Source organism: Morone saxatilis, unplaced genomic scaffold (assembly GCF_004916995.1).
Source record: "Morone saxatilis isolate NCDOM2014 unplaced genomic scaffold, NCSU_SB_2.0 Contig18, whole genome shotgun sequence".
In the NCBI taxonomy this organism is placed as follows: Eukaryota; Metazoa; Chordata; class Actinopteri; family Moronidae; genus Morone; species Morone saxatilis.
In genome coordinates this window covers 23,592,188-23,605,302 of record NW_023339740.1, presented here as the reverse complement: position 1 = coordinate 23,605,302, position 13,115 = coordinate 23,592,188, and the positions used below count along the sequence as shown (strand labels likewise).

Here is a 13,115-nt window from a genome sequence, read left to right as displayed (position 1 = left end):
AGAAAATTCTGCCACTGGAGACCATTTTTTTTTATTAAAATGTAAAACAAGATGGAAAGTAGAATAAAGTACATTACATGGTCCTATTTATGATCTTTACAGTGTTTTAATATAGTCAACAACACTATCCACAACCTGCACTGCAGAAGGAAAGGTGAGCCACCCCTGGTTAAAAAAGTTAACCATGCCATGAAAACCTTTCATTACATGTTGCCAGGTGACATCCTTTTCCAAGTCCAGCAGTCGTTTCCTGTAAAGAATCCCATCATCCCTCAGGACATCATACTCACAGGTGAGGATGAAGGTGGGCGGGGTTTTCTGAATGATGGCATCATCTGCCAGTAGAGGTGAGACCTCAGGTTCCAAACCAGCCTTGATTGTGTGATACACCTCCGCATCATATTCTGGGGTTGGGTGCTCAAAGGTACCCCGTACGAGGCACTCAGGAGGTAGGTTGGAAGGGGAGAGCCACTCCTTATAGCATGGCCTGAGCTCAGTGGGGACATGGTTGCCTTCCAACACATCTTGGCACACAGACATGTCCCCACTGAGATACTGTAGGAAGTAGAATGCCATCCGGCCACGAAACAATATGGGCACAGCATGATTTTGCTGGTATGAGGGCAGGTTGAAATCTGCCATCTGCAGGGCTGGGTAGATGAGGACCTGAGCGCAGGGGGACGGCAGATGTCCGTCCTCTCTCCTCGCCAGCCTTTGGCATAGTGCTGCTGCCAGGTTAGCCCCAGTGCTGTCTCCTCCGACTGCCACTCTGCAAGAGTCCACGCTGAACTCTGCCTCAGCTACAGACAGGAAGTGACACGTCGCTGTCTCACAATCGTCCAGCTGGGCAGGGTACCTGTGCTCAGGGGCTAATCGGTACCTAAGAGGGGTGAGAAGGAAGACAGAAGGACAATATGTAAAATTCTGGCTCTTTGGTAAACAAAATACGTTTTTGGATATTTACGTGCATTGGGGGAGAAGTTTAAGTACCCAACAGAAACCACAGTGGTATCCGACTCCTTGGCAATGTGCCGACAGACTTCATCAACAGAATCTGTTCAGGATTAGAGGACATCACAGTTAGCAAGCAATATGTTATGGTCTTTTATTTAAAAAATACTACAGACAGAACATGACAATTTCTGTTTCTCCATCTACAATCATCTTTTTTTTGTGTATTCAGGCACCATATCATATAAAAATGTATTATATTCAATAAACATTAACTTAGATCAAGAGAAATAATGCTATATGTAAGTGAATTTTTTGCACTGAAGTATCTATATATATGTCAACTTTATTCTACTCTACCAGGTGTCAGAAAAATGTTTTTATTTTTCCCTTGTTGCTTAGGTAGTTATTAGTTACTGGCTTCTTTGCAGATACTTAACATTCAAAAATAAGAGGATTTGTTAATTTGTTGATGATTTGATAAAGATCAAACTGCCTAACAGTAATCTGACTTAAATTGAGACACAATAAAAGATTAAAATACAATCATAATAATAATGATAATAATAATATTATTACAAGAAAACACCTAAATTCAAACACAGGAGAGGATTTTGCCATTACCCACAAAAGTGATTTATAGAGGACCTGATTTCTGAAGCTATTAAAGTTTTGTTTGCATCACTTAAGTCAAACTCAACTTTGTATCTCTTCACAAATAGTTACTTATAATATTTCTGAATGCACATTTGTAATTCTTTTTGGCATTTTATTACTTAAGTAAATGATCTGAACTTTGTATACCTATACTGCCCAACACCCATCCTCCTCCATGGAAATACACAAGTCCTCTTCTCAAGCCATCACACACAGTGGTGGGTTCGTAGACTCGCACTGGCACTTCAGAAAACATCAGGTCCTTTACTCGCAGGCCTGCAGGAACTGGATTTAATCGTGTCAGAAAACGGGCCACAAACCATCGGATAAAGCTGACCTGATGACAAATACCCAGACGATGTAGAATCCGGCCCTTGTAGGAGAGGAACCACAGATTTACCACAAGTGGGAGACAATGTCAAAAACAAAAAAAAGGTTCTTGATGGGTAAAGTCAAACTGAAAGTTATTCTGTCTGAGAAACCATATTTACTATGACAACATCAAAGAAGGGGGAACACATGACCTTGCCTTTTATGCACCTTTGTTAGACTTGATTTCTTATCTAAAATTTCTCTGATCTAAGCTTTATCAGTTGCTAGAGGACAAAGAAAGGACAGCCATCTTTGACAAGGGCCTAAAAGAGTAGAGTTGATTTTTATTTTCTTGCACAAGCAGAGGCAGTTTACATTACACTGAGGAATAAGTTAATTTCATAATAAAAAGTCAATCATAACAGATAGAATAAAATGCGGGAAACATATAATACTAAGCCTGAACAATTCCATTGATGTTATAGATACTCACCACAATTGCTATGCCAACAAACAAGCCATGAACCATGTGCAGTTTGCCACTATTTGCAACCCCATGAGGAATGTCTGTATTCATCAGCTCAGAGTACACAAGTCCAATTACCAGAAGGAGGAAGGCTGCAACAAGAGCAGCGAAGCCAATTATTAAAATTGCCGAGCCGATGTCCATGGTGTTGTTGGTCTGCTCTGCTAAAGGTAAGTCATTAGGAGTTAATGTTTTATCTACCTGCTTTCAGCCTCTCTCTACCCCTCCCACATCAGACTGCAATGCATTCTCACCTTGGTTTCACCTAATGACACGTTTGGCTGCCTGTTGCCCAGGAAAAATAATTATATTCTTTAACATATTTTATGGATGTGTAGACAAAGTAATTACATGTTTCCCAAGAAACAAAGTTGTTCCACTATGGAATATTGCATAAAATATGTTTTATGTTACTGGAGTATTTGTTTAATTACTCATACAATATAATATATATACAATAGTACCCATTCCAGTCCCTAGCAGTATTGTCACAGAAATCTGAAGGTTACTATGTTTTTTTTTCCTGTTTTTCTTTGATGCCACTGTTATTGAGGAAAGCACTGCTGCTTACAATTGAACTCAGCATAGACTGGCATTTTTATTGTCTGGTGTCTAAGGGAAGAAAATGCTCAGAGATGCTCCCCAGTGAAGGCTGGCTGAGAACACCCTTATCTGAACTTTCACTGCCGATCTGTAGATGGCAGTGATAGCATGAGTATAAATAAACAGTGCACTGAAATATACACTATTTACGTTTTTGCATTCTGAATGCAGCCTGAACCCATTTGCCACTCGCTCTAATGTATATCTTTACACTATTTTCTTGTTTTTGATAAACCACTAGCTGAAGTCAAATTGAATAGAAGATTCAATTTGACTTCAGCTGAGAACTTTGGTATAGGCATCCAATGAAACTTCACTTTGGGTTCACATTTAGTAAATCTCAGATATTTCTAAAATAAAGACAGCATCTGGAGTCGTGTTGTCTTGGGGTTTTTAGCAGCCCCGAGAGCCTCTCTGCCTTCCCTAAGTAGCTGAGCCCAGCACAAAGCAACCATTGTGAGGCTGCTCTTTAAACCCATCCCAGTTGCTGAAAAAGCTCTGCATTCAGCGATACCCAGTAAAAATCACAGTGCCAGGGCCAAAAATCACAGACTGGAATCTTGTCTGAGGCCCATGAATTCATAGGATTTGTTTAGAAGGTATTCATGCAGTTTTCGGTTCTGTCACCCTGCCAAGCTTCTGGGACCGTGCTGACCTATTTCCCAAATTGCACTGTCACACACAGAAAGATATAGTCTGCTTCATATTGTTACCACAACAAATAGGGCTCAAACAACTGATGTGGTTTTGCACATAGGAGACCATTGCAAATGCAGAACATACTGTATAGCATCAAATGGAAAAACTTCACTCAGTAGAATATAAACCCTACCATGTTTATAAAACTGAAAACAATTTTTGCTGTAATTTATTATGTGAGCTTTTGATACAGCAAATAGACTTGACATTTAAATGTATCATGCGACTACTAGACATTTCCAGGTTTGTCAGCATCAGAATATCCAGGCTGGAAAAAGCAGAGACTAGTTACTGGCTCAAGGGCACATTAGCATCAGCAGATGTACTTGTCATTATGAAATATGAACCCATATTGCCCAATGTAACGGTAATTATTTCAGTTATTTTCCAGTTCTTGTATGTTTTGAAATTGATTTTGTGTGCTCTGTCTATATTATACTTAGACTACTTATTAGCAGTGGTGGAAGTACATTTACTTATGTACTGTACTTAAGTACAAAGTTGAGGTACTTTACTTAGGTATTTTCTTTTAATGCAACATTACTTCTGCTCCACTACATCTCAGAGGCAAATTTTGTACTTTTTACTCGACTACACAGAATGGGACATTTTTTCTGCAAAATAAGTAGTTTTACTGTTATACTTTTATGGATTTTTGCTGATAATGTATGTGGAACTTCTTTAGTACTTTTGCATGAGTAAATGCTCTGAATACGTCTGCCACCATTACTTATTTGGGGGGTTAGTGTTATGGTTACAATTGTCAGGTTTCTCAGTTGCCTGTTTGTTTAGTGCTAGCTGTTTATTTGTGTGTTTGCTTATTTGTTTGACTTAATTAATGGGAGCATGGGGGGGTAGCTGGGCTCTCAGTCATTTTCCTGAAGCCCTTGACCAAACACCCCCATCTGACACTCTTATATAAGTAATAGTTTGGTTGTTGATTTTGCTTTGACTAATCTGTCAGTGAAACATGTGATTGCGACAGCATTGTTATTCTGTAAATTATGCAACGAGGTTAAGTTCGAGTCAAATAAATTACAATACAGTTAAACTTTCCCAAACAAGATTGGGCACCCACCTGGGACGCAGTGGGGCGACCACTGGGGGGCCCCGGTCCACAGATTGAGAACCACCGCTGTAGACACATGAAGGGGGTGGGGGAAGAGGCAAGTACGCAACCACTCAGGGCAGACGGGTACTGGAGCAAAATATTCATCCTCACTTAACATGTCAATCAGGATTAATGCCCTTACAAACCTCGCCTTTAGGTTCATCCAGCTCCTTTCACTAGTGGAAGTACCGAAGCCAGGGCAGAGGCGGTAATATATAAGGCAGGACAGGACAGGAACACAACACTAAAGCCCAGCGGTTTCAGTAGCGCACACCACGGAGCGTCGCCTGGACTTGTGTTCCACGTCTGTGCGTCTCTAGCAGTGGCTGACAGGCGTAATGACCAATCACTCACACATTTTGAGTGCGTGATGCATGTCGACTAACATGTCAGAGCTCCTTGAAGTCACATAGTTCTGCTTTTTTATACATACATATATTTTCTCCGCCAGTGGATTACTCATGCAGCAGTGTCTGAGGCTGCAGATAAGATTGTTTGCATGCGGATAAACTTGCAAGAGCTCACGAGTCGTTGTTTCGGCACCGTTGGAGGATATCAGTTGTTGCACGTAAACTTGCAGCGTAAACATTTATACTTGAGCCCGTGAGCACCGCGCGAGATGGAGCTGAAGAGCGCGTGTCGTATGTTTCTTTTCCCGGTTCAGATGCTCTATTATATAGTCAGAGCAAGTTTGTTCTCGCTGTTGCCAAGCAGAAGGAAGGATCTGACCAAGGAGGTGGTATTGATCACCGGTGGGGGACGAGGCATCGGGCGTCACCTGGCCAAAGAGTTTGCCAAGCAGGGGGCCAGAAAGGTAATTTCATTTTAACTACTGGCAACTTGTTGCACCCATATTGCTCCTTCCTAATAAATGCACCAGCTAACTGCTGGAGTGATTTTGTAAGCAAGGTTTAGTTTGTGTCAAAACCAGCAGTAGTAGTTGAGCAGCATAAATCCCCCCCCCAACCCACACTTCTGCCCTCCTGCCGGTAACCCGGTCCGGTCCACCCTGCCCCAAGTGTCTTGTTGTTCCACTGTTCTAAGAAAGCAGGGATCATAACCTCTAAGTAGCCTAGCTGGTCCAAAGAGACTGGAGACACTGCCCTCAATTTTGGTTTAAGTATTGCACAACAGCTTGGGTCAACCAGAGGGCAGGTCTAGACAGCCTTTATGGCTGATTGATGTGATAAAGTGCAGTACTGGGCTGACATTCATTCTGCTAAGGTCTGGGGTGATCCTGGTATGACTGACATGTCCAGAAAGTGTATAGTCCAGAGATTTAGGCTGTGATAAAGGCATTGACTCTATTTATGTGTGTGGAGTGTGGAGTGTGTGGGTGTGTATTTTGGGTTGGGGGGGGGGGGTTATTTGCACAAAGCTTCACTGAAACAGCTTCAAAGCTATTTACATAATAACTGTGCTGCTATTACCCTATTATAGTGTCTTGCCATTTTTTGAGCGGTCTTTGCTCTGTTGTAAAATCTGCCAACATATAACAGAGCAACAAAAGGCTACATAATGCTTTTAATAAAAGCCAGATTAGGTTTTGTTTTCAAGCATATGAGGACATGAGATGCCTTTTATGGAGTGTATGCAAAACTAAATGAACCCAACAAAAAGAGATGGGGGGAAAACAGATGACATGATCTTGGTTAAGTTCACCACTGGAAGGGGTGGCTATTCTAACCTGTTACAGTAACTGAAATGCAGTGTAGAAAGGGTGACAGATTCTTATGAGGTAATAGGTCAAAATAGGTCAAGAATATGATGAAAAGTCATTTTTACTATGAGACTGAAGTTATGATTGATTAGTATTTTTCCAGTCTGGATGTGATTTTAAATTTATGGGGATCCAAAAAATACAAGATTTTTTGCTGAGTCGGACTAAGTCATTGGGTGTCAAGTTTGCAATCCCCGAAATTGCAAATCAATATTCTCATCTTGAAATCAGTAAAAGTAACTCATCCAGTCTTACCAATTTCAGACAAGCACCCCAACCATCAAAACCATGCACCCTCTCATCTCTCCCCACCCTCACCATCCCTCACCCTCCTAACAAGCAGCCGTCAGTTGGGCCTGAAATGCTCCAGTGGCTACATAGACAGTTCCTCATCATGCAGGTCAGGCTCTGTTCCCATCATCCATTCCAGCTATAGTTTGTCTACCAATCCAGTGGGTGAACATTACACAGCTGAGTGCCTGATGAGCCACTGGTGTCCCTTTAGCAGTAATGTGTTAATACAGAGGAGCTCTATTTTTGATCACCTCTGATGGGAGTCATCATTACATATGAAAGAAAATGGTGGTAGTTTCCCTGGTAGAAAGTGGTGAGCAGGCCAGCTGAAAGCTGTGGGTTGTAATTTTCTGTACGTGTGTGGCACGGGCTCATCTTGGATGCTATCTTAAGGCACAGTTTTAGTAGCTTGAAAACATTGCTAAAAGCTCAATGAAACACTAACTGCCTCCTTCCGTCTTTCAATGTCATCTCCTTGGGGAACGAGCAAGAAGAAACCAGTGGGCTTTAAAAGCTTTACTTTGCAGCTGCACAACAAAGGATGTCACCATGCTTTTCAGCACCCCATTGTTGGGTATTATCAAGGTGTGAAGGCTTTGAAAACAACACCTGTGGTAATGTGTATGACAATTGCTCCCCTGCCTAAAGAGATGCTAAAAGGAAAAAGGACGGTAATTATGAATAGGGCTAACCTTTTACGAACTCTCGCTCACCCCAGTTTGAGCCCCTTTGTGATTGGCATCCGGAATTTCCTCTTCCCTCTCCCCGGCTTTGGTGTTTTCACGGTGTGAGGAAGACTAACTACAGCGTTGATGAAAGAATCCAACGAGATGGAGAGCCGGGGACTTAGGAGGGGAGCCAGGTCTGCTTGTGTGTTGTTAGGGGGGAACCGTTGCAGAACGAAGCTCTGAAACAATAAACCAGACAAGTATTTTCAAAAACGGCATCCAAGTTCAGAGCACTGTGAGAGGTCTTTTAGAACATTCCCAGGAAATTGTTGACAACTTAAAACAGCATATTTCTTCAAAGCTCCTTTCAAAGTATTTTTCAGTACCGTGACAACAAATCTAGAAGAAAGTGTTTGCAGAAAGCGTTGATTTTTATGTGGTTGTTAACATCACATAAAGAGATTGCTGCAAGGCACTGACAACAGGTTTGTGTGGGTGTGCGTGTGTGTTGTGCTGGAGGCGGGAAGCACACCGCTCCCAGCTGGGTATTGCCCTGCAACTGACCTTGCTGTCTCCGCAGTAATTAGACAGCGGCAGGCGACTGCCTCCTGAACTCCTGCTGCCCCCTCTGTGTGCCGCCTCTCTGCTGGCCCATACAATGGGTGTGAAAAGGAGGGTTCATACCCACCCATACATTCAGTTCTGAGAGATAGAGTGTCACTGTAATGCAGCTGGAGCTGCTGGGGACACGGAGACGTACACCACAGCCTGTACTGAGTTGCATCTTCGCTCTCTGTCAAGGTCTTGTGTCAAGCTTTGCAACGTTAATTTCTTAATCAGAGAGCTTTTACTTACAGCATGTGTTGACATTAAGTCTTGTTCAGCGTGTATAGCTGGAACAATCACTGTTTGATCACAGATAGCGAAGGAGGTTTTTGCAAGGTCAATTAAAACCTGTTTTCTTACTGTTTCAATCCAGATAGCAATTTGGCCAGTGCTTGTTTGTTCTGAGGGTCCTGTGTGTTGTGACGGGTGATAAACCTAATGAATTAAATAACATTTTAACAGGAGAGCACAGTTTGAGTGCTGACTTTTAATGAGAGCTGTCAGCTTTGTTTGTAAAGCTCAAATCCCATTAAAAGCTTTCAGTTATTTATCAAGACTTGTCTGCCTTCACTGATTACTTAAATGGGCTTGCAAATGAAGCAAACAAAAAACCCAATCAAAAGTAACTCAAACAAGGGCTGTTCACAGAGGGAGCCAAACCCTTATTGCTTTGGATCTTATGAAGAAAAAAAGAACACATTCCAAACATCTTTGATCTTTACATTGTCAGTGTTTGTGTGTTTGATTTGCCTCTGACACTCTTACTATCAGTAATTTGGTGATTTTTAAGGTTTTGTCTGTGCAAATTAACACACTGCCATTGCCAGTATGTCATGTTTGGCTCCAGATAAATGCTGAGTAAATTTTAAAAGATTGGCAGCGACTGAAAGTGTCCTGTTACTGCAGGATGACAGGTTCAATACGTGCAAAAGACGATATGTGTGATCATCTATAGTAATGGTAGCCTCGCAAGTGGCAAGAGACACACTCTCTTTTGTGTGTGTATGTGTACACACACGCAGTCTTTCTGTCTCTCACATACACAAGATCACTTTCCAGTAGACTTTTTGCTCAAATATTAACCTTGGTCACGGGCGACTGGCCAAATCCCACACTGGCGTCCTCAGCACTTCACACACGCACTGTTTTCAGACTCCCTGACCAGAAATGACGGGGCTCATCTGCCCAACAGGCCGTGTAATCTCTTTGAGAATTTGTGTTTGAGAGATGAGGAGGACTCACCCCCTGATTTCATTACCTTTCCCTGACCCCAAAGACTGACAGATCTAATTGCCCAATCACTAGTCCCCCACCTCCATCCAACCCCATGTTCCCTGCTCAAATGACCGGCCTTCATTTAGTCTCCGGGTGGATGAAGAGACAGTTCATTCACACAGCAACCCCCAAGCCTTTAATCTTGCTCGAAAACTATTTGTTGGAGTGAAAATGGCCTCTCTGTTCTCTGAATGAAAAGAACATTGCAGCTCAAAGATCTCCACAGTTATACCAGGTCTCATTGCCAGAAAAATTGCGCAAAACATACGTAATGTTTTGTTGATGGCTGACTGTAAAAACAACCCCTTTTGTTCCATTTATAAGCAACAGTTCACTTGACTTGCTTCTGATCTCAGCACAGTTTCAATGCAGAACAATTCCCTATTTGTTTCTATCCTTACAATTTTTTTTAAATATTTTTTTTGCTAGGTGATCTTGTGGGGCCGAACAGAGAAGTGCCTCAAAGAAACAGCTGAAGAGATCTCACTCTCAGGAACAGAGTGCCATTACTTCCTGTGCGATGTGGCCAATCGGGAGGAAGTTTACAAACAAGCCAAGGTGGTTAGAGAAAAGGTACAAAGCTTAATATTTACAAAAATATTTCTATTTGCACAAAAAGAGATATCATTTGCACATAGTGAAACACTTCATAAAATAGTCTGTGATGCCTCTCTGTCTCCTATGTATGTATATTGGCTCTGAGCTGCTCTCTCTCCCATCTGGTGTATAGATTACACTTCACACATCTGAAATATCTGAATAAGAGCAGGGACTATTGCTGACAGCTCTGGTGCAGCTCAACTGTATCATCTCATGAAGGCAGACAGAAAACACATAAGATCTTTGACGGTCTTCTTTTTTTCTTATTTTTGTGCTTTTTAATCTCAGGTTGGAGATGTTACAATATTAGTGAACAATGCAGCTGTAGTCCACGGCAAAAGTCTGATGGACAGTGATGACGACGCCCTTCTGAAATCCCAACACATCAACACCATGGGACAGTTCTGGGTAAGACTTGCAGAAATTAAAGCAGAGACAGTTTGCATGCAGAAGAAGGGGAATTCCTCCTAGTAGATTATCCTTATCGTTTTCATATTTTGATTATAGCATGGCAGTATTTATAGTAGGCACCCAAGACTTGTCAATCATGACTGCTATTATGGGAGGTTAAGTAGGGTATTTCCAAATCGCCTCTCAGGCCCTGAAACATCAGAGGGGTTTTGAAAACTCATGGCATTCTTATTTTGAATGGAGATCAAAAGACTATGTCATATGCAGACAGAAATGCAATTATCAACTAAATGAAAATAGAAATTTAATCTGTGGTTACACTGTGGGTCTGTTTCTCTTGTCGGTTCTTCTTTTTACTCTACTGAATATATTTCACCTTGTATTTCCATCGTGTCGTTATTCTCCCCCTTCATTCACCCATTTTTCTTTTCTCGTCCCAGACTACAAAGGCCTTCCTGCCTCGCATGCTGGAGCTGCAGCACGGCCATGTAGTATGCATAAACTCTATCCTGTCCCAGTCTGCCATCCCTGGGGCCATAGACTACTGCACCTCCAAGGCCTCATCACTGGCCTTCATGGAGAGTCTGACGCTGGGCCTGCTGGACTGTCCTGGCGTTGGCTGTACCACCGTTCTTCCTTTCCACACCAACACGGAGATGTTCCAGGGCATGAGAGTCAGGTACTTAAAAATGTTATGCATAAGTGCATTATTTTTTACTTTTAGCCATACTAGCAGTGTGGTTCTAAGGAAGTGGATGTGGCTCTCAGGTCAGTCCACCACTAACATCAACTAATTGAACAACTATTGAATGGATTTCCATTTTAAGTACATTCATGGCCCCCACAGGATGGATCATACTGACAGTAAGGACCCCCTGACCTTTCCTTGTGAGGTTAACATTTGTAGTTCAGAGTAAAATATCATGTGGATTGCTTTGATCTTACACTATACATAATATACATATATATATAATGTATCCCCTGACCTTTCCTCTTTAATGAGCTACTACCTAGTAGATCTTAAAAAATCAAAGTTGCACGTTCTTGGAAACTTGGAAGTGTGAGTTTATGACTTTGCGCAACCCTCTGGCCTCTTTAGTCATCCAGCAGTGAGGTTGCAGATTGCAACCATCTGAATACAGCTCAGCCTTTCAATTTCGTAGGAGAAACTAGGGTGGCCATGAAAAGAAGGCTTTATCTAGAGCCAGTGTTTGGTTTGTCCATTCCAGGCTTCTGTAGAAACATTGCGGTTTAACATGGCAAATTCTGTCTAAGATGACTTGCTCCCTCTGTAGATTGTTTTAGGTTTATATTATAAGCTAAAAAATATTATATTCCATTTCTGACAATAGATCCTCCTAAATGTTACACACTGAACCTTTGACCCACTGTTTAAAAATAGTGCCACTTCATTCACCTAAAAAAGGAATTTGCCTTGTCACACACTCATTAAGCAAATCATTGATTTTCGGTCTGTCTGCCCCCTAGTGGCTGTCTTGATGCCTTTGTAGATGACACTTAACCTTGCTGCTTTAAACCTCTGATACTGTGTAAGGTGCTTTGCATCTATGATACAGAATGTTCTTGTACAGGTATATGAGTACACCCAACCTTTCACATTGCTGTGTAAAGCAGGCAATGTTTGCATTGTAATTTCAAATTACTTGTTATGAGCAATGGACGCACCTTGAAAATGAAGTCTTCATTTGATCAGAATGATCATAATTTTATCTGAAAACTACTGTTTTTTCTTTTGTAGGTTTCCCCAGCTCTTTCCTCCTCTTAAACCTGAGGTAGTTGCTCAGAGGACTGTGGATGCAGTCAGAGCTGACAAGGCCTTCCTCTACCTGCCCTGGACTATGCATGCGCTTGTCATTCTAAAAAGGTAAAAATTGTTTTGTTTTGTTTTGGTTTTTTTTTGGGGGGGGGGCTGTCTCGTTTTCATCACCATAATTGTTTCATGTGGAACATTCTTTCTTTTGTGTTTTTGCTTTTTTAGCTTCATGCCACAAGTTGCACTTGAAGAAATCCACAGGTTTTCTGGGAGTTATACCTGCATGAACACGTTCAAAGGAAGGACATGAACCTGGATTGCGCACAATGTGAGAGCGACCTCAATAGCTCTGAGATGTAATGAAGGAAATATGGACCTTAAGACATCTGGAAGTGGAGGAGGCCCCATGATAGTGTGAAGAGAAACACTTAGGGGACATGCAAGGTGGTTGCTTCTGCAGGTAGAATTAATTGATAAACTGCAGGATACACCGTGGTCCCATTTGTATGTATGTGTGTGCGCATGTGTATAGTATGGAGAACTGAATGCCATTCTCACTTTGAACAGAAGCCATGCATAGGTCTGTACCAGTAGTTATTTTGGAAGTTTTTGTGACACTTGTTTTAGTCTGTTTTTACACATCTTTTTTTATTCTCCTTTAAATGTGTCTTTGAATCAAAACAAGATAATAAAATGGAGTTTTAGAGACGCACCGTGTTTCTTTGTGCATGATGAAAATAGAAAAAGTGAGCACTTGTGTGTGTGTGTGTGGGGGGGGGGGGGTACACATTGTTTTGTTGTCTGGATTTGCGTTTCCCTATGGCAGGTGTGATAACACCTTTGATTTCATTCAAACATGACGTAGATCAGTGACTGTGACTGACGATGTTTCAAAACAAACACATGCT

The 13,115-nt window shown here is 41.7% G+C and overlaps 2 protein-coding genes across 2 annotated transcripts; one reads left to right on the top strand and one right to left on the bottom strand.

Annotated features, from left to right (window-relative positions):
- Nucleotides 1–74: 74 nt before the first annotated feature.
- On the bottom strand, nucleotides 75–2,665 carry aadacl4 (arylacetamide deacetylase-like 4). The gene is made up of 4 exons (XM_035662390.1): nucleotides 2,414–2,665; nucleotides 1,756–1,981; nucleotides 991–1,054; nucleotides 75–880 (listed from the first exon to the last, which is right to left on the bottom strand). Exons 1-4 carry the CDS (start codon nucleotides 2,588–2,590, stop codon nucleotides 97–99), a joined length of 1,251 nt encoding a protein of 416 aa, XP_035518283.1. The 5' UTR covers nucleotides 2,591–2,665; the 3' UTR covers nucleotides 75–96.
- Nucleotides 2,666–4,874: 2,209 nt separating this feature from the next.
- On the top strand, nucleotides 4,875–12,915 carry dhrs3b (dehydrogenase/reductase (SDR family) member 3b). The gene is made up of 6 exons (XM_035661159.1): nucleotides 4,875–5,673; nucleotides 9,852–9,995; nucleotides 10,311–10,430; nucleotides 10,874–11,112; nucleotides 12,193–12,318; nucleotides 12,433–12,915. The coding sequence occupies exons 1-6, from the start codon at nucleotides 5,479–5,481 to the stop codon at nucleotides 12,515–12,517; spliced, it is 909 nt and encodes a 302-aa protein (XP_035517052.1). The 5' UTR covers nucleotides 4,875–5,478; the 3' UTR covers nucleotides 12,518–12,915.
- The last annotated feature ends 200 nt before the right edge of the window (nucleotides 12,916–13,115 follow it).

Coding starts and splice junctions, on each gene's coding strand:
- aadacl4 (XM_035662390.1), bottom strand. CDS start 2,590: ATGGACATCGGCTCGGCAATTTTAATAATTGGCTTCGCTGCTCTTGTT. Junction 1,055..1,755: donor ATGGGTGTTGGGCAGTATAG/GTATACAAAGTT, acceptor AATCCTGAACAG/ATTCTGTTGATGAAGTCTGT. Junction 881..990: donor ACCACTGTGGTTTCTGTTGG/GTACTTAAACTT, acceptor CACCCCTCTTAG/GTACCGATTAGCCCCTGAGC.
- dhrs3b (XM_035661159.1), top strand. CDS start 5,479: ATGGAGCTGAAGAGCGCGTGTCGTATGTTTCTTTTCCCGGTTCAGATG. Junction 9,996..10,310: donor CCAAGGTGGTTAGAGAAAAG/GTACAAAGCTTA, acceptor TTTTAATCTCAG/GTTGGAGATGTTACAATATT. Junction 11,113..12,192: donor TTCCAGGGCATGAGAGTCAG/GTACTTAAAAAT, acceptor TTTCTTTTGTAG/GTTTCCCCAGCTCTTTCCTC.